Genomic DNA, 24,213 nt, shown 5'->3' on the forward strand with positions numbered 1-24,213 from the left:
CAATGTTGTCTGAATTCAGTTCAATAACTGTCAATGTTGAAAAGTTCATCAATTACAAAACAACTTCCATTTAGAAGCTCTACAGAATGCAACGGCATCGTTATTCATCTCTCCATTTAGAAGCTCTACAGAATGCAACGGCATCGTTATTCATCTCTCCATTTAGAAGCTCTACAGAATGCAACGGCATCGTTATTCATCTCTCCATTTAGAAGCTCTACAGAATGCAACGGCATCGTTATTCATCTCAAGTCAGTTCAGTGTTGATTCAGTTGTCATTTCAGTTCAATAACACATCGATGTTGCAAAGTTTGTCATTATCCAGCTCAATAAAGTTCAAATTTTGTTGTCAGTGCAATTAAATTGGGATTACTGAATATGAATTGTCTTTTAAACCCCAACTACTTGTCACTACTAAGTGAGGGTACAATAAAATTTGAGCACAGACTGTTCCTCCTTGTAAACAACTATGTCATTTAGCTAATTCAAATTCAGCAGGGAAATTAAAGGGGTTTGCTTCAGTACAGTGGTTTTAATCTCTTCCATATTAGAAATGAAAAGGGCATCTTCTTCATTCGATCTCTTTAATGTGGATGGGTTTAAGACTCATGATCAGATCCCATAATATGTTTATGAAACCATGCTGTTTTTCACAATGGTCCCTGTTCTGTAGCAGGCAGATGAGCTTGCCCGTTTTGACTGATTTGACTTGGAGCTGGAAGGGAATGTGTAATGAGTCCTCCACCATCAGGACCCAAGACCATCCACAAAGGCCCTGAGTTGCCATAGGGATGGCATATCCATGGCAACAGAAGGAGCCGGGGGTGAGCGGGATTAACACCAGAGAGTTGGGTAACAAATGACGTTAACGGGTGAAAAAGAAGAAGTGACACATTTCCTGTTTTGTGCTCTGGGCCCTTCAAAACTGTATAATGTCTTTAAGCATAAAATTCAATTTAAAAATGTATGTTTCCTAGCTGGAAGAAAAAATAATACAGAGGAACTTATGTAACAAAAAAATCAATTACGTTAGGTAACTGAAATGAATTACATCAATAGTGCTCATATTTTTGTAAATTCAACAGCTGGTAATTCATCCCCGAGACATCGAAAGTAGTGTTAGAGAAGGCACACATACAGTAAGCCAATTATTTTTCACCACTGAGAGCAAAATTATGTCAGAGCTCTAGACAAAACATACATAACTCAACAGATGAGATAAGGATATCTGTTAAAATATTACAAATATATTACAGCAGCATCAACATCAGACAGTGTATGAAATTGACAGAATAAAGAAAAATCTATTCAGTGCTGCTGCGGTCAGTTCAGTATGGAAGTCTCTTATGATCACCAAGGTTGCATTTATTTGGCCGAAAATATAAAAACAGTAATATTGTGAAATATTATTACAATTTAATATAACTGCTTTCAATTTTAATATATGTTCAAATGTAATTTATTCCTGTGATGGCAAAGCTCTTCAGCCGCCATTACTCCAGTCTTCAGTGTCACATGACCCTTCAGTAATCATTCGAATATGCTGATTTGGTGCTTAAGTAATTTTTCTGATTATTATCAATGTTGAAAACAGTTGTGCTACTTAAAAATATCTGAGGAAAATGTAATACACTTTCTTTCAGGATGCTTTGATGGAAATTTATTGTTTAAAAAACAGCATTTTGTTGAAATAGAATTTTCTGTAACATTTTATATGTCTTTACTATCACTTTTGTTCAATTTTGTTCCCTTTTTTTTTGTTTTTTTTTACTGACCCCAAACTTTTAAACGGTTGTGAGTAGGCTATATATATATATATATATATATACACACACACAGTATAATGTCATTTTGTTTGGTGATTAAATATCAATGTCAATACTGATTTTAAAGGTATCCGTTGCTTGTGACAACTAACTATAAAGCTGCTATAAATAAATGACAAGGATGAACATCAGTAGCTTTTAATTTTGGCTGATTTGTTTTGTTTATATGATCATAATTTTTATAGGTTGCTAAATTGCGGCCTTTGTTTGGAGCATTGCTGTGAATAGTGATAATAATTGTTAAATAATTCAGAGTAGTAATTTGATTCGTCGCATTACTAGTCCATTATTTTACACAATGTGTCAGTAATGTGCAAAGCAAAGCTTGTCAATGCTGAATATAACAGTAGGCCTACACATTAACCTGTTCAATGTGTAAGTGTGTGGCCAACAACTAAAATACTAATGCACGGTTTTAATTACTTTTTTAATAACAACATTTCAAATCTGAGGTATTGCTATTTATACAAGTTTTTCTTCTAGCTTCAAGAACCTGCATGTGCACATGAACTGGCTTGTTTTTATTCTGTTCAGTTGTGGAGTTGTGCCCTCCTGCTCTACCACAGACATCTTCATCCTCTCCAGCAATCCCATCATAGCATCATTCTTGTCAGTCAGTACGCTATCACCGACTGAACTATCTGGATTTTCTTTTTTTTTGCACAAATAGTCAGACTCCTCCACAGAAACATGTTCTGCAACCTGACTCATGCCAAGGAAGTAATCTGCTTTAAAGAGATCCATCTTCAACTGCTTGTTATATTTCTTGTAATTACAAACCCTCTGAATTGCTTGATTGCCATACCAAAAAAAAAAAAAAAAAAACATCAGTTTTTTTCAATTGCCATGCCAAGCAGATTTTGTATGATCATGTCTCTGTATATATTTTTACATTGTTACAAATAAATGCGGTTCTTTTGAACTTTCTACTCATCAAAGAATCCTGAAAACGTGTACTACTGTTTCCACAAAATCATTGAGCAGCTATATGCACCAGCTATATGTTTTCAACATTGAAAATACACTGCTCAAAAACATTAAGGGAACACTTAAATCACACATTTTTCAACATAAGTTGAAAATCTTTACTGATAAACATTGTGTAATTTGCTGAAAATAAAATGATAAGACAATGGCCTATGTAAGCCAAAATCATCAACCTGTTGAAGGCTGGATTCAAAATCACACTGAAAATCTATTACAGGCTGATCCAACTTCCTCAAAGCAACTCATAATGGAAGTCAGTAGTGTGCATGGTCCCCAAGTGCCTGTATGCACTCCTGACAACATCTGGGCATGCTCTTGATGAGATGGTGGATGGTGTCCTGGGGGATCTCCTGTGAGCTGCTGGACAGTCTGTGGTGCTACTTGGTGGCTTTGGATGCTCCGATACAGAGGTTCTCAATTGGATTTAGGTCTGGAGAACATGAGGGCCAGTCAATGGCATCAATGCCTTTGTCATCCAGAAGCTGCTACATACTCTGGCCACATAAGGCCAGGTATTGTCATGCACCAGGACAAACCCAGGGCCCACTGCACCAGCATAAGTTGTGACAATGGCTCTGAGGATTTTATGTTGATACCTACAGTAATAGCAGTAAGGGTACTATTGGCAAGTACATGGAGGTCTGTGCAACCCTCAAAGGATATTCCTCCCCAGACCATCACTGATCCACTGCCAAAACATTCAAGTTGGATGATGTTGCAGGCAGCTTAACATTCCCCACGGCCTCTCCAGACTTTTTCACGTCTGTCACATTCTCAGTGTGAACCTGCTCTCATTCGTGAAGAGAGCTTGGCACCAATGGCCAATGCCAGTCGAGATGTACAGTGTGAGGCCATGAATGCATGTCCCACTACAGGACGTCCAGCTCTCTTGCCACCCTCAGGTAGTCTGTTTTTGACTGTTTGGTCAGAAACATGCACACCAGTAGCCTTCTGGAGGTCATTTTGTAGGGCTCTGGCAGTGCTCCTACAGTTCCTCCTTGCAGAAAGGAGCAGATGGTCATGCTGCTGGGTCTTCTACAGCCCTGTCTAGCTCTCCTCGTGTAACGGCCCATTTCTTGGTATCTCTACCATGCTCCTCTGATGGCATGTATTGATGTGCCATCTTGGAGCAGCTGGACTACCTGTGCAAGTAGTGAGAAAGACTCTACCAAAACACAAAACTAAAGACAAATCAGTCAGAAAGGACAAAGAAAGAGCAACTCCAGTGCACCTGTTGTCACTTTCATTTGTACCATAGCAAGCGAAACTGATTTAAAACAATCACTTATGCTTGATATCCCTGAAGTTTAATATTATACTGTGAAGATTAAGTGGGGTTTTTTTGAGTAGTGTATATTTTTTGTGTATGTATTTATCTAAATAAACTGTCAGCAGCATAAAATACAGCATGAAAATATTTCACAGCAGGCAGAATCATTAATAGCCCACATCTGCAAACAATATCACAGTCATGGAGGAAACGAGCATTGAAAGCTCTCAATGAGAACGTGTTCTGCATTAAATGAACGTTGCAGAAACATTGCAGCACAGCCGGCCCTTTAGACACTCTGCTATCTGACGAGGATGCAGCGGGATAAACGAACAGTGTGGGCTGCCATCACTAAAGAGCTTACATATTTCACAGCAGGCAGAATCATTAATAGCCCACATCTGCAAACAATATCACAGTCATGGAGGAAACGAGCATTGAAAGCTCTCAATGAGAACGTGTTCTACATTAAATGAACGTTGCAGAAACATTGCAGCACAGCCGGCCACTCTGCTATCTGACGAGGATGCAGCGGGATAAACGAACAGTGTGGGCTGCCATCACTAAAGAGCTTACGTCCCCCGACAATAATTAGCCCACTGGACCTAAGGCACATAATTGCGACATCTATTTAAGTCTGTGCTATTGATGAGCCACTCTGACCTGCCGGGGAAGAGGATGTCCTTTGTTCCCTTCTGGGTGAGAAGTCTACTGAGGCAAAGCTACCAGCTGTGAACTCAATTACCAGAGAGGTGAGCTACCTGCTCTATATCCATATCACAGGTCTGCAAGTCTGCTTCTCGGGGACGCGGAAACTGCCAGAGACAATGAGATTGTGTGAAGTCTAGCAACAATGCTTTTGAGAGTTAGAACAGGTTTGAGTATTCAGCGTTATTAACAAAATGAGGCCCTAAGTCTGACACATTTACAATTTTGGAACTTATGTTTATTGTCATGGACCAAAAAAAAACAAAAACAAAAAAACAATAAGATTCCAAAACAGTAAACAAATTAAAACAATAAATTAACACACCATAATAAAATGAGGTAAGGACCAACTATATAATGACAGTAGAATATAACTGAAAGGTTAATCTGTGTTCAAAAGACAAGGTATGTATTATTTAATAATATTATTAACCTTAACTATGACTACACTACCGTTCAAAAAATGTGGGGTTATGAAAAATGAAAAAAGTGACAGTAAAGGCATTTATAATCTTACAAAAGATTCTTTTTGATTAAAGGAACCTGAAAAAGAATGTATTGATGTAAAGAAATGTAAAGAAAACATGTATTTTATATTATATAATATTTCACAATTAAATTGGTGAACATAAGAGATCATTCAAAAATGACCATTTCTGTTCGGTGGTTTGAAACTTCGATATTTCTGTATGTTACCCTAGTCAGGTTTTTAATTCTATACATTTTTGCTACTTAAGTTATGTTTATATATACATTTTATTTCATTATAAATATATTTTATACCTCATAGAGCTCTTATACAAAGTAGTATGGCCTCATTTTCTCTTACTATTTACAAACAAAAACAAACAATCTTTTTATTCAATAATAGTTTTTTTTTTTTTTTTACTTATTGTGTACCCTATTGGTGGAAAATGTACTTTTGTAGTGTAGTACAACGACGCCTACTGGTGGTCAGTTTCTACACAATGCAGGATAGCAGGCAGCACACGGATCCCATTAAGTTCATCAAAGTCATATGAGACGTACATTGCTTTCAATAACGCTACTTAAGAGAGTATAAATCATGTTGTGTGGCTCTCAGCTGAGATTTCTCTTTATAGATGTCCTGATACAAACTAAGTGACATAATAAATTAAAAGAAACGTCTCAAAACATAGATACAAAAAAGCCTGACCTTCCGGATATCCTGAGCGTTTCCTGCGTCATGACGCACGATTGATCAGGTGAGAATTTAGTTTATCTTTTGTAAACTTATTCGTGATTTATTCTGTAAGATGACATTTGTGGCTTTACAGTACTGTATCAGCAAAAGCAGTACATTATTTAATGGGTTTTGCCGTGGAAGATGGCGAACTATGGTTAACAACATTAGTGTCAAAAAAATGCCCAAAAACTGATTAAACAAATTAAGATAAAAGATTTTAGATAAAGTGAAGTGTTGTAAAATTGAATCCGTAAATTGCATGAGGGTTTTTTAGACAGCATTCATTTATTAGGCATATTAGAATGGTTTCTGAAAGATCATGTAACAATGGAGTAATGGAGAAATTTATTAAAATATAAACCAGTTATTTTAAATTGTAATAATTCAGAATTAAAAAAATATGACTAATTTATAATAAAATAGTACTGTATTTACTGCATTTTTTAAAAAAAATCTAATTAATGCAGCCTTGGTGAACAAGAGACTACTTTCAAAAACAAAAAAAGAAAAATCTTACCATCCCAAAACTTTTGAATGGTAGCTATATTTAGTGTATTTAATTTTAGATTTCTAAAAAAAAAATCTAAAACCACTGTAGTCCACTGAGACGTTATGTCAGATACATGCACAAAATAAATAAATAAATACACAAATAAAAATAATAGCATTTTTAAAAATCAAAGTATTTAATAGAAGGGAGTAATGAAATATCCAAGTTATCAGTTTTTAACAAATATGTAAAGGGGTCATATGATGCGATTTAAAATTTTCCTTTCTCTTTGGAGTGTTACAAGCTCTTGGTGCATAAAGAAGATCTGTAAAGTTGCAAAGACTAAAGTCTCAAATCCAAAGAGATATTCTTTATAAAAGTTAAGAGTCAGCCACACCTACCTAAAACGGCTCGTTCTAACACGCCCCAACATACGTACGTCGCTCTGTGGGAAGATTTGTATAATGCTGGACGAAGCGGAGTCCAGCCCGGAGTCGTCACATGTCCTTCCGAAGGCTCCTTCGTCGAAATCGCCGACCGCTCCGTTCTCAAGCCCGCGAACCCACAACCTTTGGGTTATGAGTCCGACTCTCTAACCTCTCTAACCATTAGGCCACGACTTCCCCATAATAATATATAAATTACTATAGGGTGGTAGTAATTTATCAATACATCTACTACATAATTATGTAAACATTTGGTGTCTACCTGAGTCAAAAATATAACCATACCTGCTGTGACTGGTCTTCTGATGTGATGTGGTCCATAGAGGTTGGGTTATTGCAGCTGAAACATAAATAGTTCTGGGAATTGAAGGGAAGTGATAGGAAAGAGTAGTTAAGGTCAGAGGTCACCAGCTGATACCAAAACGTCATAGTCACGTTTATCTCGGTCAGTCAGGTGTTGGCTTGAAGTGTAGTAAAGGAAAGGTTTACATATGATCTTCAGGTGTGAGGTGTGAAGAATAGAGTGATGATAACAGTAAGGAATGTAACACGAGGGAGTGTGACTAATAACATAGGCTAATCAACAAATAAAATCACACCTGGGCAGGCCTGTAACTTAATGATTCTTCTGAATTCTGTACACATATGCAGCTTTTATGAACAACTGTCAGAAGAAAAACACACTACCATTCAAAAGTTGGGGGTCAGTAATATATATATTTTTAAGTAATGAATAGTTTTATTCAGCAAGGATGCATTAAATTGGTCAAAGGTGTCAGTTAACACATTTATAATGTTACAAAAGTTTTCTATTTCAAATAAATGCTGTTCTTCAGAATATCCTGAAAAAAACGTTTCTTAAGCAGCAAATCAGCATATTAGGGTGATTTCTGAAGGATCACGTGACACTGAAGACTGGAGTAATGATGCTGAAAATTCAGGTTTGCCATCACAAGAATAAATTACATTTTAAAATGTTAAAGTAGAAGGTTATTTCAAATTGTAACATTTTTGTAATCAAATAAATGCAGGCTTGTTGAACATAAGAGACTCAAAAACATTTAAAAATCTTACCGACCCCAAGCTTTTAATTAGTAGTGTGTGTAAAGTAAAGTTGCATATATCTTAATAATATAGTTATATATGTTGGATTATATGAAAATTGTTAGAACATGGGATGCTGGGATGTTGCCCCTGTCAAAAATGTGCCCCTTAGAAGCTGCGGTTATTAATAACTGAATCAAACTGGCTGCTATCTGCTTATGTTTTTATTTAATTTAATAACTTTTTTTTTTTTGGCACATCACCTTGTAGTTACAGTAGTTGTATGTCCTCCAAGTAAAATCAAAATTGGAGTTTTAATTAAAGGCTTTTTTGATTCATGTCTATTAGCTTTGAAGCTAATACTTATCCTACTCATAAAAAGTGACCAATTTCAATTTTAGCAGAAATGTACGTTTAAAATGTAAAGACTTTAACAATATTTACAAAAATATTGATGATTTATTGATTCCTTCCTTCATTCATTCATTCATTCATTTTTGTTTAATCAAATTCTCCAACTTATTATTTAAATTTTTTTTTTTTTACAATTTATTTTTCATTTTTTTAATTGTTAATATTGCTGAAACTAGCTTTTTGTACCAATATCCTTTAGACCTTTAGCTTTTCCTTTATCCTTTAGCTTTTTGTATCCAATATCCTTTAGACATGCACAGTGAGTTGGGACTAATAAAAGTAAAATATATATACACTCTTAAAAATAAAGGTGCTTCACGATGCCATAGAAGAACCTTTTTGTCTAAATGGTTCCATAAAGAACCTTTAACATCTGAAGAACCTTTCTGTTTCACAAAAGGTTCTTTGTGGCGAAAGAAGGTTCTTCAGATTATAAAAACGCAACAAAGAGATGGTTCTTTAAAGAACCTTTGACTGAATGGTTCTTTGTGGAACCAAAAAGGGTTCTTCTATGGCATCGCTTGAAGAACCTTTTGAAGCACCTTTATTTTTAAGAGTGTACTTACCTCTATCTTATTTAAACTAAGTATTATGTATTATTATTATTATTATTATTATTATGGATAGTTTGGGAAAGGTCTCTATACATGCCCAGAGAGGTGTTAAGGTATGTAAATGGATGTTTATCTGTACTGTCTTTTCTCATCTCTTGATCTGAAAAGGCTCTGTCCCCAACCACAGGAATTTCACAAAACTCTTCATAACCATATCAGGACTTCTTGGTGGAATATGTCATATTGGAAACTACCTGCTAACCAATAGAGAGTTTTTGCTGTAGAACAGTGTATTTTAGTCATAAATGATAAATGATGAGATTAACCGGTTAGAATATGTATTTTGATAGACGTGAAATGTGATTTACTAAATCTAACTTTTTTTAGTGGGTTGTGTCATGGCCCTCAGTGTGTCAGTTAACAAACTGCTTTTTGTGAGAAAATGGCTTGAGCACAGAGATTCCCCACTCATGTCAGGATTTTTGTCATTCTTCACCTCCTCCCGGACTGCTACAAGTGTGCGTCAGTTTGACGGATCCCACACCCTGTCCTCAACGTCTGAGGAACTGGTCAGACCAGTGCTACGGGAATCTAGTGAAACTGACTGGTAGTGTCCCTGTGTAGAACAAGTGCCACATGGTGTCTCAAGGTCGGAGGGCTCACTGACTTACACATGTTTGATATGTCTGTAATGTCACAGTTATGATTTAAAACGCATTTCACTGTGATACAGCATATCTAGCTAGAAGTTGGAATAGAGGCTCAGATTATCCATAAGTGTTCTATCTTGACACATGAAAGTAAACCGATTTAATATATACTAGAGATCTTTTTCTTAGAAAAGAGTGACTATAATGTAAGAAAAGAGAAAAGAAAAATCAGCTTTAGTGTTGTTATTGTTAATTCAAATTATATTTTGTTTCATAATAGAAATAAATAAAATTATTCAATGAAAACCCAATGGGGGAAAAAATATTTGAAAGTTTCAGTTGAAGTAGGCTACTAAAATAAAAATGAAGCTAAACAGAAATATAAAACTAATTTAAAAAATGCAAAAACAACAAGATGACTAAAATTTTAACTAACGTTTAAATGAAAATTAAATATTTAAAAATAAAAGCCAACTCAAACGATTAATAAATACTATAATACTGAAACAACCCTAATCTGCTTAACACCTACGCTACACATTGATTTATTTTATTTATTTGCTTTATATCCAACCAATGATGAACCTAGGATAATTGTTAATTGTGCATTGTGTGTATTTTTTAAAATAAGAATTATTTTATCACCTATTTTTCCATTGTTTTCAGTCTTTGCGTATTGGTCTTACTCTCACTGGATAGGCCCATAGTTGTAACCCAAGGGAAACAAAAGACTTTTCATTGTTGAACTGTCACCGCTCCATTCTCGCCTACTTCCAATGCATAATAAAAACCTAACCAGTGTCAGAGCCAATCACCAACCAGCCTCAATCTCAAGAGCCAATTATTGCGTTTATAGGGCGTTTCCTATCAGATGAATGCAGGTTGTAATCCTGAAACCAGGTGGGTGTTGTCTCTTTAGAATGAGCTGCTGCTCAGGTTTATATTGGGCAGGGAGCGCGGCCTGTCACTGCCTTGGCAAAACTCCCACTGGAATACAGTCATCCTTATTCTGTCACTCAGTTCACTGGTGAAAACTGCTGTGATTGAAAGCCGCTGAAAGAAAGGATAAAGACACTGGGAAGAACCAAAGTTTAGAGACCGTTTCCACTGCTTTCCTGGGTCTCCCAACCATTGATTTGCCCCTGTGGGGCATTATTATATTAGTTTGTTTTTATATATTTATTTATTTATTTTTGGCTGGGGTGACCGTATCAACAGAAAGACAACAGGTAAGCTCAAAATATACTTTTGTATTTTTAATAAGCTGTATTATGAATGGGAATCCCTCACTGCGTCCTTATGAATTATTTGTTGGAGTAGTTTGTCTGTTTTCTCCTGACTGGGAAATGTGATGAGACACTAGATCTATTCAGCTTAGGATTTCGTTTTGTGTGTCCTTTCTGATTATGATTCTTTTTTTCTGTTTATGATTGATTAATTTATTTTTATGATGGTTGTCATTAGCAGTTCCCGTCTAGTGAGTTAATCTGATTCTATGGCAGGATAAATATCTCCGTTTCTCCACCTCACCAGTTTGACTGGCTTTGCACTGTTGCACTATTAGTCATTCATTGGAGACCAGGTCGTACAGATGACATCGAGCTTTATCTTTACCACATGAATGAGTTTAGAGTGTTTTGTTTGATTGTCTTGGAGTTTTTAGTCATCATTTTGTATGAATTCCGAGCTCATACCATATTGAAGATTTTAAGAACACTTATAAGCAAATTTGTATGATTCTATGAGATTGAACTTTCAGAGAACAGCAACAGTTGTCTCATATTTTGGAAGATTTTTGCACAACTATTGTGTGTCTCCCTCTTCTTGTGCCTTTTATGGTAGTTCTGTTGTCTTCTGATGACACAGGTGGTGATGCATTAGATGTGTATATAAGCAGATAAGCAATGAAGGGTCGGTTTAGTGTGCATAGTCCATTGTTTTACTGCCGAACATCAACCCGCATACAAACAGCTGTGGAGAATGACATTAAGCCTTTACAGTCCTGTTCTGTTTTTCCCGTTGGATCCCATGTGTGTTTTGAGCAGTATACACTCATAAAAATAAAGGATCTTTACTTGCACATGCAGTTCCATGATATGCCTTTAACATCCATTGAACCTTTCCATTGCAAAGAAGTTTCTTTATAGAGAAAAAAGGTCCTTTAGATGTTCAAAATGTTCTTCACTCTCTTCTGGTTCTTTTTAGAACTGATCACTGAAATCAGCCACCTTTTGTAACCTTTATTTTTTATAGTGTATAGAAACAGTCTGTTCATTCAGTCTTCTCTCAACATTGACAGAGAGCAAAAGGTGGTGGTGAATGTTTTGGATTTCAGCAACTGTATCTGAAACCAGCACCCTGTCCTGTTTCATATAGTTTTCCAACATTTATGCACGGGCAAAAATCACTGCATGACCATTTAAAATGAGTTAGTAAAGGCAAAATGGACCAGTTACAGGACTATTCTCTCTTATACATCCATATCAAGAGTTGGGTTATAATTTCTGATTAAAAATAACCATTATATGCCAACCCCACACACATTGTAGTACACTCAGAAAAAGTGGTACAAAAACTGTCAATGGGTCAGCATCCTTTCAAAAGATAGATATTTGTATCTTATTTAGATCTAAGAGGTACCAGCTCAGTGACCGCTTTTGTACCAGTTTATTTCGGAGAGTGTAATAGCAGTAGTTCAGCTTTGGTAACATCATGTACCACTCAGGTTCACTTGGCCAGCTGTTTCCTGTTTGCTTTGGCTGGGCTGTCATTGTTGACTCTGACTGTCCTCCTGATAATGGCATTTTTTACTCCGACCAGCCTTTTCTAGGTGGAGTGTTATTGTCTGCTCGGCTTGTTTTAACACATTTATTCATGTCCTCCAGTTTATTGGTTGTCTGAAGAAATAAAGACAAGATGTTCCAAGAGGTGCTTTCAAACATCTTGACGTTCTACGACTACCTTCTGAAAAGAACTGGTATGAGTTTTGCATCATGCTTTTTAGATGAACAAATACCACCAATATCTCTGGCGTATTTAAATTATTATGCACATAAAAAACGATTTAAGCTTTAAGATTTGTCGTAACTTCACTCATTTATTGTATACAGCACTACAGTTTGGTCACTGGTAATGCAAACTCTATTGTAGAAGGATGTAATACAGGCTTGTTTCATGTGGCTGATGAGTTGCTGTGTAATTTGCACAGATGCCAGAGTGCGGGATTATCCGCTGATGCAGAGTCCTATTCAGATGACCGTCATCTTGCTGGGATACGTGATCTTCGTTTTATATGTGGGACCACGATGCATGGCCAATCGGAAACCTTTCTGCCTCAAAACAACTATGATTGTCTATAATTTCTCAATGGTGGCCTTCAACGCCTACATTGTTTATGAGGTAGGATACTCTTTCATTTATTTGAATGTGTGTTTTGGGAGAGTAATTTAAGGTATTGCACCTCACACCTTTACCAGAACTGATGTTTTTGAGGAAAACCACTAGAGGATTAAAGATACAGTTGATTCAAAAGTGAAAATGTGCTCACCCTCATTCATTACATAACCCTTATAGTAATTCTTCTGTTGACCACAGAAGGAGATATTTAGCAGAATCTTCACACTGCTCTCTTCCATATAATGAAAGTGAATGGTCTCCATAGCTTCCAAGCTCCAAAAATGACAAATCGTCACCGTAAAAGTAGACTTTTGTGATGACTTGACAGACAACATAGCTTGAGTCGTACAGACTGTTTTTATAATACTTTTATGGTGCCTTTTGTCATTTTTGAAGCTGGTCAGCCTATGGTCACCTTTAACTTTCAGTATATGAAGATGATCAGTGTGAACATTCTGACAAATGTCTTTTGTGTTCCACAGAAGAAAGGTTTGAAAGACATGTGCGAGTAAATAATGGCAATTTTAATTTTAATTAATTTAAATTTTTTGATCTGCCTGACGCAGTTCCTGATGTCTGGCTGGGGAACAACATACACTTGGAGATGTGACCTCTGTGACCCCTCCAGCAGTCCTCAAGCTCTCAGAGTAAGTTTATTTCACGTTCTTCTGTGAATCTCAGAAAATATTAAGTAGCAAAACTGTTTTCAACATTGATAATAATAGGATTATTCGGATTATTTAACACGATTAATTGAATGCGATTGTCATGCGCATTTTGTTAGTAAAGCCGGTTCTGTAATCAGCAGGAAATCATCATCACGTGCTTTCAGATGGAGCAGAATTTACTACACAGAGCCGTAGTTCACTGTCAAGTTACGCAAAAAAATCGCAGACGATTTTATTGCACGATTATGAAATCTTTCGCGATAATGACAGCTGTTTGCATAGCTTCTCAGTGAACTACGGCTCTGTGAAGTAAATGCTGCTCCATCTGAAAGCATGTGAAAATACCACATTTAACCACATATTTTTACTCCAAACTCACTTCATAATGTCAGTCGAGTGTTTGAAATAAATCCTTCTGTGAGATGATGTGGCTTCTTACACAAAAGAAGGCATGCAACATATTTCATAGTATTTAAGCAGTGATAAAGGCATTGCATTATAAATATACTTTATTTTAATTAAAATTATAATAAGAACTCAGATAAACCGTATATTGCCGTAGTTGTGTGTTTATTAGTCACGTTGAATCAATGAAAGCAGTTGAATCTTCTGTTTATTCAGCTGCAGCGTTAGGCATTTTCTGGGTTTCTTCTGCGAGGCGTATTTGGAGTTTCAGCGCGAGAGCGCCCTCTGGCCTTCGGATGGAGATTTACTGCTGATCACAGAACCGTGTTTCACTGAAAGATACGCATGACAATCGCAGCTTCTGCCGAATCTCGATCTCGATTCCATTTCGATTTATCGTGCAGCCCTAGATAATAATAATAATAAATGTTTCTTGAGCACCAAATCAGCATATTATGCCAAGTTCCCACTACACGACTTTAAACGTCGGCAGATCGCTGTACTGTTCAGACTACATGACTTGTTGTCTGTCTTGAAGTCTTTGTGGTGTTCACACTACGTGACACTACGTGAATGATCCGCAACAGGGGGTCACACACTACACGAGCTGACAGCAACTCTGTCACCCAGCGACTCTACACGGTCCCCAAACCATGTTTTATCACGAAAACACATGCGAGAGGTTGAATGGGAATGACACAGAATAACAAGCGATGAGGAGATGTTTATTTGAAAATGTACGTTGGGAAGAAATTAGTGCTGCAAGCTGTTTGTGTGATGATCTGTTCTGAAAACTTTCGCTCCATTTCTTGTCCAAATTTTTCTTAAAGCCATGTTTCTGCTGCTGTTTTTCTTCCGGTGACCTCAACCCATGCCTTGCTCTCTCATTGGCTGTAGCTCGTCGCGACACCTGACACCACGTGATGTCGAGTCCGCCAGTCCAGATATATTAGTCCGAGAGCCTCTTTGATGCATTGTTGAGTAGTTTGCCGAGTGCTGATCACTTGCCGATTTCCCCCCTGATCACAGTTGTGCAGTTTTGCACAGTTGCCCCCTGCACATTGCTGACTTGCAAATCGGGCTTAAAATCGTCCAGTGTGAACTTGGCTTTAGAATGATTTCGGATCATGTGACACTGAAGACTGGAATAATAGCTGCTGAAAATGACATTTTTAAATATATTAAAAAAAAATTTTTTACGATATTTTAAATTGTACGAATATTTCACAGCATTACTGGTTTTAGGGTATTTTTGATCAAATAAATGCTGACTTGGAGAGCATAAGAGAGACCTATTTCAAAAACTTTTTTTATTTTATTTTACCGACCCTAAACTTCTGAACACTAGTGTATATTGTGACTAATTGTGTTTCTCCTTGTATCCTCAGATGGTTCGGGTTGCCTGGTTGTTCTATTTTTCCAAATATATTGAACTTCTAGATACGGTAAGAATAATTTGTTTCATAGCTTCATGCTATGATTTTCATGCTGTAAATTTGTGTTGCAGTGCTGTAATAGAAACTGTACAGTACTATACTACAGTAGCTTCCTCAATAACTACATGATGATTTGTTTCCTGAGTTAACAAGAACTGTGTCTGTGATCCAGGTGTTTTTTGTGTTGAGAAAGAAGCACAGTCAGGTGACATTCCTGCATATCTTTCATCATTCCATCTTGCCCTGGACCTGGTGGTGGGGTGTTACTCTTACTCCTGGTGAGCCTATGTCATGTTATGTCTAACAGTCACTGGTTTCAGTAGTTATTAACTGGTTTTGCTTCAAGACCCAGATTATATCATAAAAAGCCTGAGATTTTAGGTGACATTAATTTGTTCCTATAAAAGATTTTTAGGTTAATAAGAAGGTTAATGTGTTTACTAGTGTAAAGATGTTCAGTTTCAATTGCTCAATTTACCAGCTTATTTTCATGTTCCAATTGACAGCGGGTGGCATGGGTTCTTTTCATGCTATGGTGAACACGTGTGTCCATGTCATCATGTACACCTACTACGGTCTGGCTGCTGCAGGGCCGCGCTTCCAGAAATATCTGTGGTGGAAAAAGTACATGACTGCTATCCAACTGGTTAGTGTTAACTCCTTTAAATTGTGTGATTAAAGGATTACTTCCCACAAAAATGAAAATTTGCTGAAAACTCACTCACCCTCAGGCCATTCAAGATGTAGATAAGATGTTTCTTCATCGGAAACAGATGAGTTTGGCCTCACTTGCTCACCAATGAAACCTCTTCAGTGATTGGTTGTGTCAGAATGAGAGTTCAAACAGCTGATAAAAACATCACAATAATCCACAACACTCCTGTCCATCACTTAACGTTTTGTGAAAAGCTGTATGTTTATAATAAACAAATTAATCAAGATGTTTTTAACTTCATGCTCTTGCTTCAGCCTAAAATATAAGTCCTCTATCCATAATATTGCTTTTTCCAGTGGAGAAGTAATTTCGTCTGATTCAGGAGAGAAATATGCACAGATTTAAAGCAAAAATGGTCCTAAACAAATATGTTCGGTGGGTTTTGATTTGAGAGGACAAAAGGGGTGGACTTTTTCACTTGAGGAATCGTTATTATGGATTATAGCCAGAATCAATGGTTAAGTAAAAATGCCTTGATTATGGATTTGTTTCTTACAAACACGCTAATGCTCGATTTCTCAAAATCTGTTCCGATGAAGAAACAAACTCACCTCCATCTTGGATGGCCTGAGGGTGACTACATTTTTTTTTTTAGCAAATTTTCATTTTTGGGTGGACTATTGTTATAATGTGAACTGCATCCATGCTTAATCAAAATGGCACATATAAATTGAGATTATGTAAAATGATCATTTATACTGTGTCTTCCAATTCAAAGCAATTGTCATTACGTTTTATTTAGTCTATTCCTTTTTTCTCTCTTAAAAAAATGACAATGTAACAATAATTCAATTTATTTTCTGTTGTATTTTCCACAGATTCAGTTTGTGCTGGTGTCTGTCCATATATCTCAGTATTACTTAATGGAAAATTGTGAATACCAAGTTCCCATCTTCATTCATCTCATCTTGTTCTACGGAACCTTTTTCTTCATCCTCTTCTCCAACTTCTGGATCCAGGCCTACGTAAAGGGAAAGCGACTTCCTGCTTCCACTGAGGACAAACCCAAACAGAACGGCATTACCACTGTAATTGAGCCAGTGGTAGTGGCCAATGGCAAACACTTGGAAAATGGCACTGTGCACTACACTAATGGATTTGCTCACAATGGGAAAGTGAAGGAGGTCTAAAGAGGCCAAACAAAAGCATCAGAAACATTGTTGTTAAATTATTTTTGACAAATTTACATTTTTTATGATTGCATGGGAGATGAAATGGCACGTTGGATCTGGCGGTGGGTCCCCCTTTCTTTGTATTTATGGATGTTGGAGGCTGGGGAGCACTATGCATGAAGAGAATTCGGCCACTGAAGTTGGCTTTGTTGGCTCTGAAACCTGACAACATGTCTATGGTTCAATCCGCTTGACCTTGGCATTTTTTCCTGGCATATGAGTCTCCCAGTTGTTTGCACACTGTACAGTTTTCACAGATCTAACTCACACTTGACTGTAAATAAATATTTGTTTATTTGAAATTTAGTTGTCTTTTTTTAGTTCGTTTGTAACTTATCAGTAAATAAATGCTTTTTATAATAAATTGTATTGTGTTTTGGCTTTATGCACTGTTAGTGAAGTGGATTTTTATTCAAAAATAAAAACATTGCTTACATTATCAGCCTTCCTTTATACGCTTTTAAACATGCTAATATCCAAAGTCTTAAAAGAACTTCAGTTTGCATACTTCCTCAATCGGAGGCTATCCAAAAAATTTAGAGCATTTAGACTGCTTAAGACATGAGCAATCTCATATGTAATAAACATGGTCCTTAGTGGGTTTTTTTTTTTTTTTGTATACTGTGTAATGCTTGGATGTTTAATTTGTATTATAATGCACTGATCCCTAGCCGGTTTTTTTTTAGTTCTCATATCAATGCATTTACATTAACACGGATTCATAAAGAGCTTTGTCCATTTAGGAAATGCCTTCTGAAACAGCAGAAATCACCAAATTTTGCATAGAGCTCAAGTGCATGTTCAGACAAAGCATTCATCTCTCAATATTTATATTTTCCACGTATGATTTTAAATTTGTCAAAACATGACACCTAGAGGCTTTCAGTGGTTTTTATTCAACCATTCTGCCAACATGGCAATACACAATTCCACTTAAAATGCTTTAAAACCATACATTAAAAAAAATAAAACAAGATTAAACTAAGTGAAACCAGCATTAAAGCAGTTACAGAGCAAATACAAGAAATGTGAAAAAGGGAAGCAAATACTTCCTTACAAAACTTTATTTGAAAATTTACATTTCTGTACATAATTTAATGATCACTTTTAGGGTTAAATATGCAAGAAGTTGAATAGAAAAACAAAACACTACAATAGTTTAAGGGTTTAGCTATCAGTGGAGGTGGTCTTCTTGGAATCCCATGCTTGAACTTTCACATTTTTTGAAAAACCCATTGTGCCTCTGAAAACACAAGAATAAGGGAATGCCTAATAAAACAATGTAGTTTGTGGCAGGTGTGACTGATGGCACGTAACAACCGTTAGTGTTTGTCAGTGGAATTACCCAGCCATTTGAAAGCCAAACAATAAAACCAATGAGTTTAATAAACATTTGGGAAACTGCTTTAGATCTTCAAAATCTTCCAACTCCCTATTTGCTGGATGCAATAAAAATGACCATTTCATAATTATCGGATGTGTTGTTGAATGATGCTGTTGGTAGGCTTGGGTTTCTTCACCGCATCCTTTTCAAAACTCTTCCAAAGTCGAATGGTTTCATCAGCGGCAACAGAAGCCACAGTCGAACCATCTGGACTGAGTGCCAAGTTGAGGACTCGGTCTTCGTGTCCTGAGACAGATGATTGGGAAAAGAGAGGAATTAATTTTATTTCTCAATTTATTGTGCATGTAATATTCAACTGAAGGAAGGATGACCACACAAAACTTTATGAAGTACAACAATCTCAAACTTGCCTTCAAGCTCTGCAACTTTAGTGAGTGAGGGGTATTTCCAAATGATAACCTTGTCATGAGCAAAACCGTGACCAGACACCAACTCTTTGTAGTTCGGTGCAAAAACAAGAGATGATACCTGAAAGGAAATTATCATTTAGTTGTCAAATTACTGACGTCACGTGTACTATAACACACAAGCCAACAGTGAGTGAGCCCACCTGTGAACAAGTATCTAGGGCACTGATACAAGAGCCGCTGTTGGCATTCCAGATGCGAATGTGACGGTCACTGGTGCCCCCTCCTGACGCAAGGATGCTAGGCTGCCAAGGGCACCATGCCAAAGCCTTAAGGGTGCAAAAAACACAAAACAAACAAAGGTGAACTAAAACCACAAATGGAAGACCAGTGGTGGAACTGAAGACATCTTGCCAAATTCAAAAATCACCTTGACTGCTCCCTGGTGTTCACTAAGAGCATGGATGGCTTGATACTCTGAGCCAGTTGTCATTGGCCAAATGTACACCATGTTGTCATTACCACCACTAGCTAAGTATTTCCCATCTGGGGACCAGGTAAGGCCACAGACTTCCTGAGTGTGTCCACCAAAGGTGAAGATGTGGTGGTCTGCTACCCGGACATCATGCTGATGAATCAAACCAGACCTGGAGCCACTAAGGAGAAAACAAAATGTGTTAAAACACTCAAATGCATATAATCTGCAGAGCACAAGGTGCTGGTCTTACCTAGACAAAACGTGATCATTCCAACTCAAGCAACCAACCCTTGCCGAATGGCCATCCATGCTACGGAGACGTTTTTGGTACTGAACATCCCAGAGCTGCAAGAAAATGGCATGAAATTCAGCAAGAGGGCAATTCAATTAGATCTTGGTGCTCTAAAATAATACATTGGATAGAAATGGCTATTTGAGAGTTTGAAGAGCGAAGTTCTGAAAACAAGCAGATGTGTTATTACGGCATTACATTTTGGGATGCCTTTGAATATTGTCTTGGACAATGGAAGGCTTCGTCCAAGAACAAATAAAATAAAAATTAACCACAGTATGAGAAAATGTAACCACTTGCCTCAACTTTACAATCACTGGTCCCAATGGCCAAGAAATTGCCATCTTTGCTCCAAGAGACCGAGCAGATGAACTCATTATCATCCTCCATTTTCTTTAATAAAACTATGTCCCCTGCAGCAGCATCCCACAAATACACATGGTTGGCAAGGCCAACTGCCAACAGGTTCTGCCTTCCCCAATCCATCAGGTTCAGATCTGAACAGAAATTGACATATTAGTCTCAAATAGAAAATCTTCAAATCTGTTTTTATGAAAAGTGATCAGCTCACAGAAATCATTTTTGATATCAGGGGCATCTAGAATCCGCTCTGGAACCGAGGAAATGTACCGGCTCTTCTTGATAGAGACCGGTGTGGGCACCTGACTGTAGAGAACCTTTAAATTATTCTGATAACCTGTGGGAGATATTGTTTGGTTAACTCAAGAGACCCGTTTGTGGAAGGACTTCACCAGGCAAAATTAAACTGAATAAGCTAAAAACAAAAACAAAAAAAAAGTTAGTTTTTCTGAATTGCTAAAACACTAAACCCCAATCTCTGAACCAAATTCTCACTAGCTTAAACCAATTTGTCGAATAAAGCACTCTTTCTGCTAAACCTTAAACGCGTTCAGGCAGTTAGGCTCTAGTTGCAAATCTCATGCACTCTTTTTGCAAAACTCCAAACACATTAGGGCGGTATTCGAATTTTAAATGTGCGTTAAGGAGGCAGCCTTATCAGTGGCGCACGAGATGCGATAACGATGCAAGTGTCATTGCATTATAATGTTTTTGTTAGCCTATCCAGTTGAAGCCACTATGCGGCGCTGCTGCAATGTTAAATTACAAATATTGCGTGAAAAGATCAATGCAGAGAAGATCTTTTACGTCAAAACTGAAACCAAGCCGTTTACACAGAATGCATATTTCGTGCACTCTCATATTTCGCATTTTCAACAATCACTGTTGCACTCACGTCTCGCACAAAAGAGGCATGTTTAGAAATCCATGTAAATTAAATGCATGTTTTTAAATAAAAAATATATTCTGTGTGATTGGCTTTTAGCCCTTTGTATTATACTAGGCATACATACATGCCGTTGTGTTTATAGTCGTTTATAATCTAATTATAACCAAGTTGCTTAAACATTATGCACTTTTCTCACAGATGGTCATGTTATCTTATGTTTTGCTTGATGCACCCCTATTGTGGCCTCAGGAGAGAAGCCAAATGCTTTTCTTCACCCTAACTGAAATTATGCATATTAAATTCGAATATTGATCATATTTAAGTACAAAATTCTAATTTAGTTTTCCAGACATTTTGACAGCCCTAAAACACATTTTCATTCATCACACTGGGACGCATTTGTGCTGCAAAATGCTAAACACAAGTGGCAAAAGTTAAACTACTAAAGCACAGTTGTCATCGTTTACACACAACGATTCAAAATTGTTCACACTTGTTTCTAATGTGATCAAAGCAACTGTACAAAATATGAGCCAGTTCAGAGTGCACAAGTGGCACAGGTGACTGAATGATGATACCAGATGGAAACGATCTGAGAAGGAGAGGAGGAAGAGGATGAGGAGCGAAAGAGTAAGGTTTAGAGTGTTATCAAGGCTGGATCTGTCAGACCAGAGGGTTTTTTTCCTCGGTCACAGGTAAAGACAACATTACCTGTGATGTGGACAAAGTCCTCAGGCTGGACTCAAGCACAAAGACATGATGCCGAGACAGAATGAATCTCTCATTGACCCCGATTTTACAATTGCACAACTTACAGTATTTGAGTGTACTGTAACATGCTATTCATTTAGTTCCATTTGACCTTTGCAGTATCCAAGTGCGGAATATATACAAACATTCAGGACTATTCAATATTCAGCACAATACTATTCTTGCAGTGCATACTGTACAGTAGGCCTATACAATATATTCAGCTTACTTTGTTGCAATTACTATACTTTTTTACAGAATTGCAAAATTTACTCAATACAATACTTTTTCTGTGATGTTCTGGATGCCATGTTCCTCTGTAGTGTCTAATCAATGCTCTGTGGTGTTTATTTTATCGACTCGTGTGTGTGTGTGTGTGGTCTGAGAGCACCGTTTGATTTTGAGTGCAAGTGAAATGGTTTTGCAGTGATTGTTTGATTTTGATGGAGTCAGAGGTTTCGTGAATTTATTTTGAGTATTTGGATTGGCGTTTAAGATTGAGAAAATGAGTGATGGTTTCAAGAAATGCGTTTTAGCAATTCAGAAAAACAGTCAATTAAACACACACAAACACCATACATACCTTCAGGGGCATTCAGTGGTTTTCCTCCTAAATGTAGGATCTTTGCTTCATCAATGTCATATCCATTTAGTGTCACAGACCAAGCTTTCTGATTTGGCTGGCAGGACAATAATTTATAAAGTCAGAAAACATCTAGAAACTGGCATATGGATTGATCATAATAATGATGATGATAATAAAAGAGACTCATAATTGGATCATCATCCTCATAAGACTCTTAAAATTATTCTTATAAAAAGTTACTTCTACTATAATTTATTATAAAAACTTTTTTTTAAACAATTACTACTACAAGTTATTACAACAACAACAACTATTATTATGTAACTTACTGCTGTAGAGGATGCGGTTTCTTCCACTGGCTCGTTCTCTTTGGAAATAAGAAAACTTGCTACATCCAACTGTTTGTTATTCCGTGTTGGGATGAATCGATCTCCTCCTGCCTTTGAGGGGGTGTTTTGGGCTTTGCCGTTCTTTCCTGTTGGGAGACATCAGAGATGTAACACTGAAGACACTCCAGCGCTACAGTGAGCAGGACCCACGCGACACTCACCGGGTGTTTTACTGGGGGTTTTGGAAAGGCTCGCGGATCTGTTGACACTCTTGTTCGGCGAGAGGGAGTTCGTGCTGGTGGAGTTGGATGTGCTGGCTTTTCTCTGCCACCTCGCCATCGGGGCATTTGTGATGGGCATGTCCAGACGGAGGACGTTGTGGATGTCATTCTCAAACCCAAAATGGGACATTACTAACGTTACTGCAGCCACGATCACTCTGCAGGAGAAAGAGGACAAATAACAGCAAAGTTAGAGTCTGGCTATAGAGCACGTGAAGCACTATGAAGTGCCGTTTAAAGTTTAAAAACTACATAATACCAAGTCAATAAATATATATATTATGTAAGTTAAGCTTTCCATAAGCTTTAACATAAAAACGTATAAATGTATATATGAACAGTTATGAAATGCAACCAAATACAATGTTGACTACTGCAGTTGTGTTCATAACTTCATAGCTGACTCGAAAAAAAAACATAGAAGACACTCCAGCGCTACAGTGAGCAGGACCCACGCGACACTCACCGGGTGTTTTACTGGGGGTTTTGGAAAGGCTCGCGGATCTGTTGACACTCTTGTTCGGCGAGAGGGAGTTCGTGCTGGTGGAGTTGGATGTGCTGGCTTTTCTCTGCCACCTCGCCATCGGGGCATTTGTGATGGGCATGTCCAGACGGAGGACGTTGTGGATGTCATTCTCAAACCCAAAATGGGACATTACTAACGTTACTGCAGCCACGATCACTCTGCAGGAGAAAGAGGACAAATAACAGCAAAGTTAGAGTCTGGCTATAGAGCACGTGAAGCACTATGAAGTGCCGTTTAAAGTTTAAAAACTACATAATACCAAGTGAATAAATATATATTATGTAAGTTAAGCTTTCCATAAGCCTTAACATAAAAACGTATAAATGTATATATGAACAGTTATGAAACGCAACCAAATACAATGTTGACTACTGCAGTTGTGTTCATAACTTCATAGCTGACTCGAAAAAATTTTTTTTTATATTTCATCTTACCAAAAATCCAACAAATCCGTTTCCTTCCAAGCACAATAAAATTGTCCCCAAAGATGAAGCGCTCTTATTCACACACAAGCTTCGTGAGTATTTCGTCTCTCCACAAGCAGAGTCAACTATCATCTGAGCAGGTGAAGACAGTTAACGG

At 37.2% G+C, this 24,213-nt stretch overlaps 2 protein-coding genes and 1 long non-coding RNA gene across 4 annotated transcripts; 1 reads left to right on the top strand and 2 right to left on the bottom strand.

Moving 5' to 3' along the window:
• The first annotated feature begins 5,751 nt into the window (after nt 1-5,751).
• Nucleotides 5,752-17,698, top strand: elovl1a (ELOVL fatty acid elongase 1a). Of its 2 annotated transcripts, none has more exons than XM_016235422.1 (8): nt 5,752-6,017; nt 12,482-12,573; nt 12,805-12,995; nt 13,559-13,639; nt 15,454-15,510; nt 15,674-15,779; nt 16,008-16,147; nt 17,035-17,698. In XM_016235422.1, exons 2-8 carry the CDS (start codon nt 12,513-12,515, stop codon nt 17,344-17,346), a joined length of 948 nt encoding a protein of 315 aa, XP_016090908.1. In that variant the 5' UTR covers nt 5,752-6,017; nt 12,482-12,512; the 3' UTR covers nt 17,347-17,698. The 2 variants fall into 2 exon arrangements, with proteins under 2 accessions (XP_016090908.1, XP_016090909.1); XM_016235423.1 differs by lacking the exon at nt 5,752-6,017 and adding an exon at nt 10,516-10,825.
• Nucleotides 17,699-18,378: 680 nt separating this feature from the next.
• cdc20 (cell division cycle 20 homolog) lies at nt 18,379-23,282 on the bottom strand. Its single transcript, XM_016235424.1, has 10 exons — nt 23,046-23,282; nt 22,825-22,970; nt 22,493-22,589; nt 20,482-20,607; nt 20,211-20,407; nt 19,869-19,963; nt 19,571-19,796; nt 19,344-19,469; nt 19,144-19,261; nt 18,379-19,018 (listed from the first exon to the last, which is right to left on the bottom strand). Exons 1-10 carry the CDS (start codon nt 23,233-23,235, stop codon nt 18,858-18,860), a joined length of 1,482 nt encoding a protein of 493 aa, XP_016090910.1. The 5' UTR covers nt 23,236-23,282; the 3' UTR covers nt 18,379-18,857.
• Nucleotides 23,283-23,570: 288 nt separating this feature from the next.
• On the bottom strand, nt 23,571-24,213 carry LOC107553246 (uncharacterized). Its single transcript, XR_001604942.1, has 2 exons — nt 24,066-24,213; nt 23,571-23,789 (listed from the first exon to the last, which is right to left on the bottom strand). It is a non-coding gene; the product is annotated as an uncharacterized lncRNA (long non-coding RNA).

Source organism: Sinocyclocheilus grahami, unplaced genomic scaffold (assembly GCF_001515645.1).
Source record: "Sinocyclocheilus grahami isolate Dianchi unplaced genomic scaffold, SAMN03320097.WGS_v1.1 scaffold467.1, whole genome shotgun sequence".
NCBI classification, from domain to species: Eukaryota; Metazoa; Chordata; class Actinopteri; order Cypriniformes; family Cyprinidae; genus Sinocyclocheilus; species Sinocyclocheilus grahami.

Coding starts and splice junctions, on each gene's coding strand:
- elovl1a (XM_016235422.1), top strand. CDS start 12,513: ATGTTCCAAGAGGTGCTTTCAAACATCTTGACGTTCTACGACTACCTT. Junction 12,996..13,558: donor ACGCCTACATTGTTTATGAG/GTAGGATACTCT, acceptor TGCCTGACGCAG/TTCCTGATGTCTGGCTGGGG. Junction 15,780..16,007: donor GGGTGTTACTCTTACTCCTG/GTGAGCCTATGT, acceptor TCCAATTGACAG/CGGGTGGCATGGGTTCTTTT.
- cdc20 (XM_016235424.1), bottom strand. CDS start 23,235: ATGTCCCATTTTGGGTTTGAGAATGACATCCACAACGTCCTCCGTCTG. Junction 19,964..20,210: donor CCAGTGATTGTAAAGTTGAG/GCAAGTGGTTAC, acceptor ATTTTCTTGCAG/CTCTGGGATGTTCAGTACCA. Junction 19,019..19,143: donor TAAAGTTGCAGAGCTTGAAG/GCAAGTTTGAGA, acceptor CATCTGTCTCAG/GACACGAAGACCGAGTCCTC.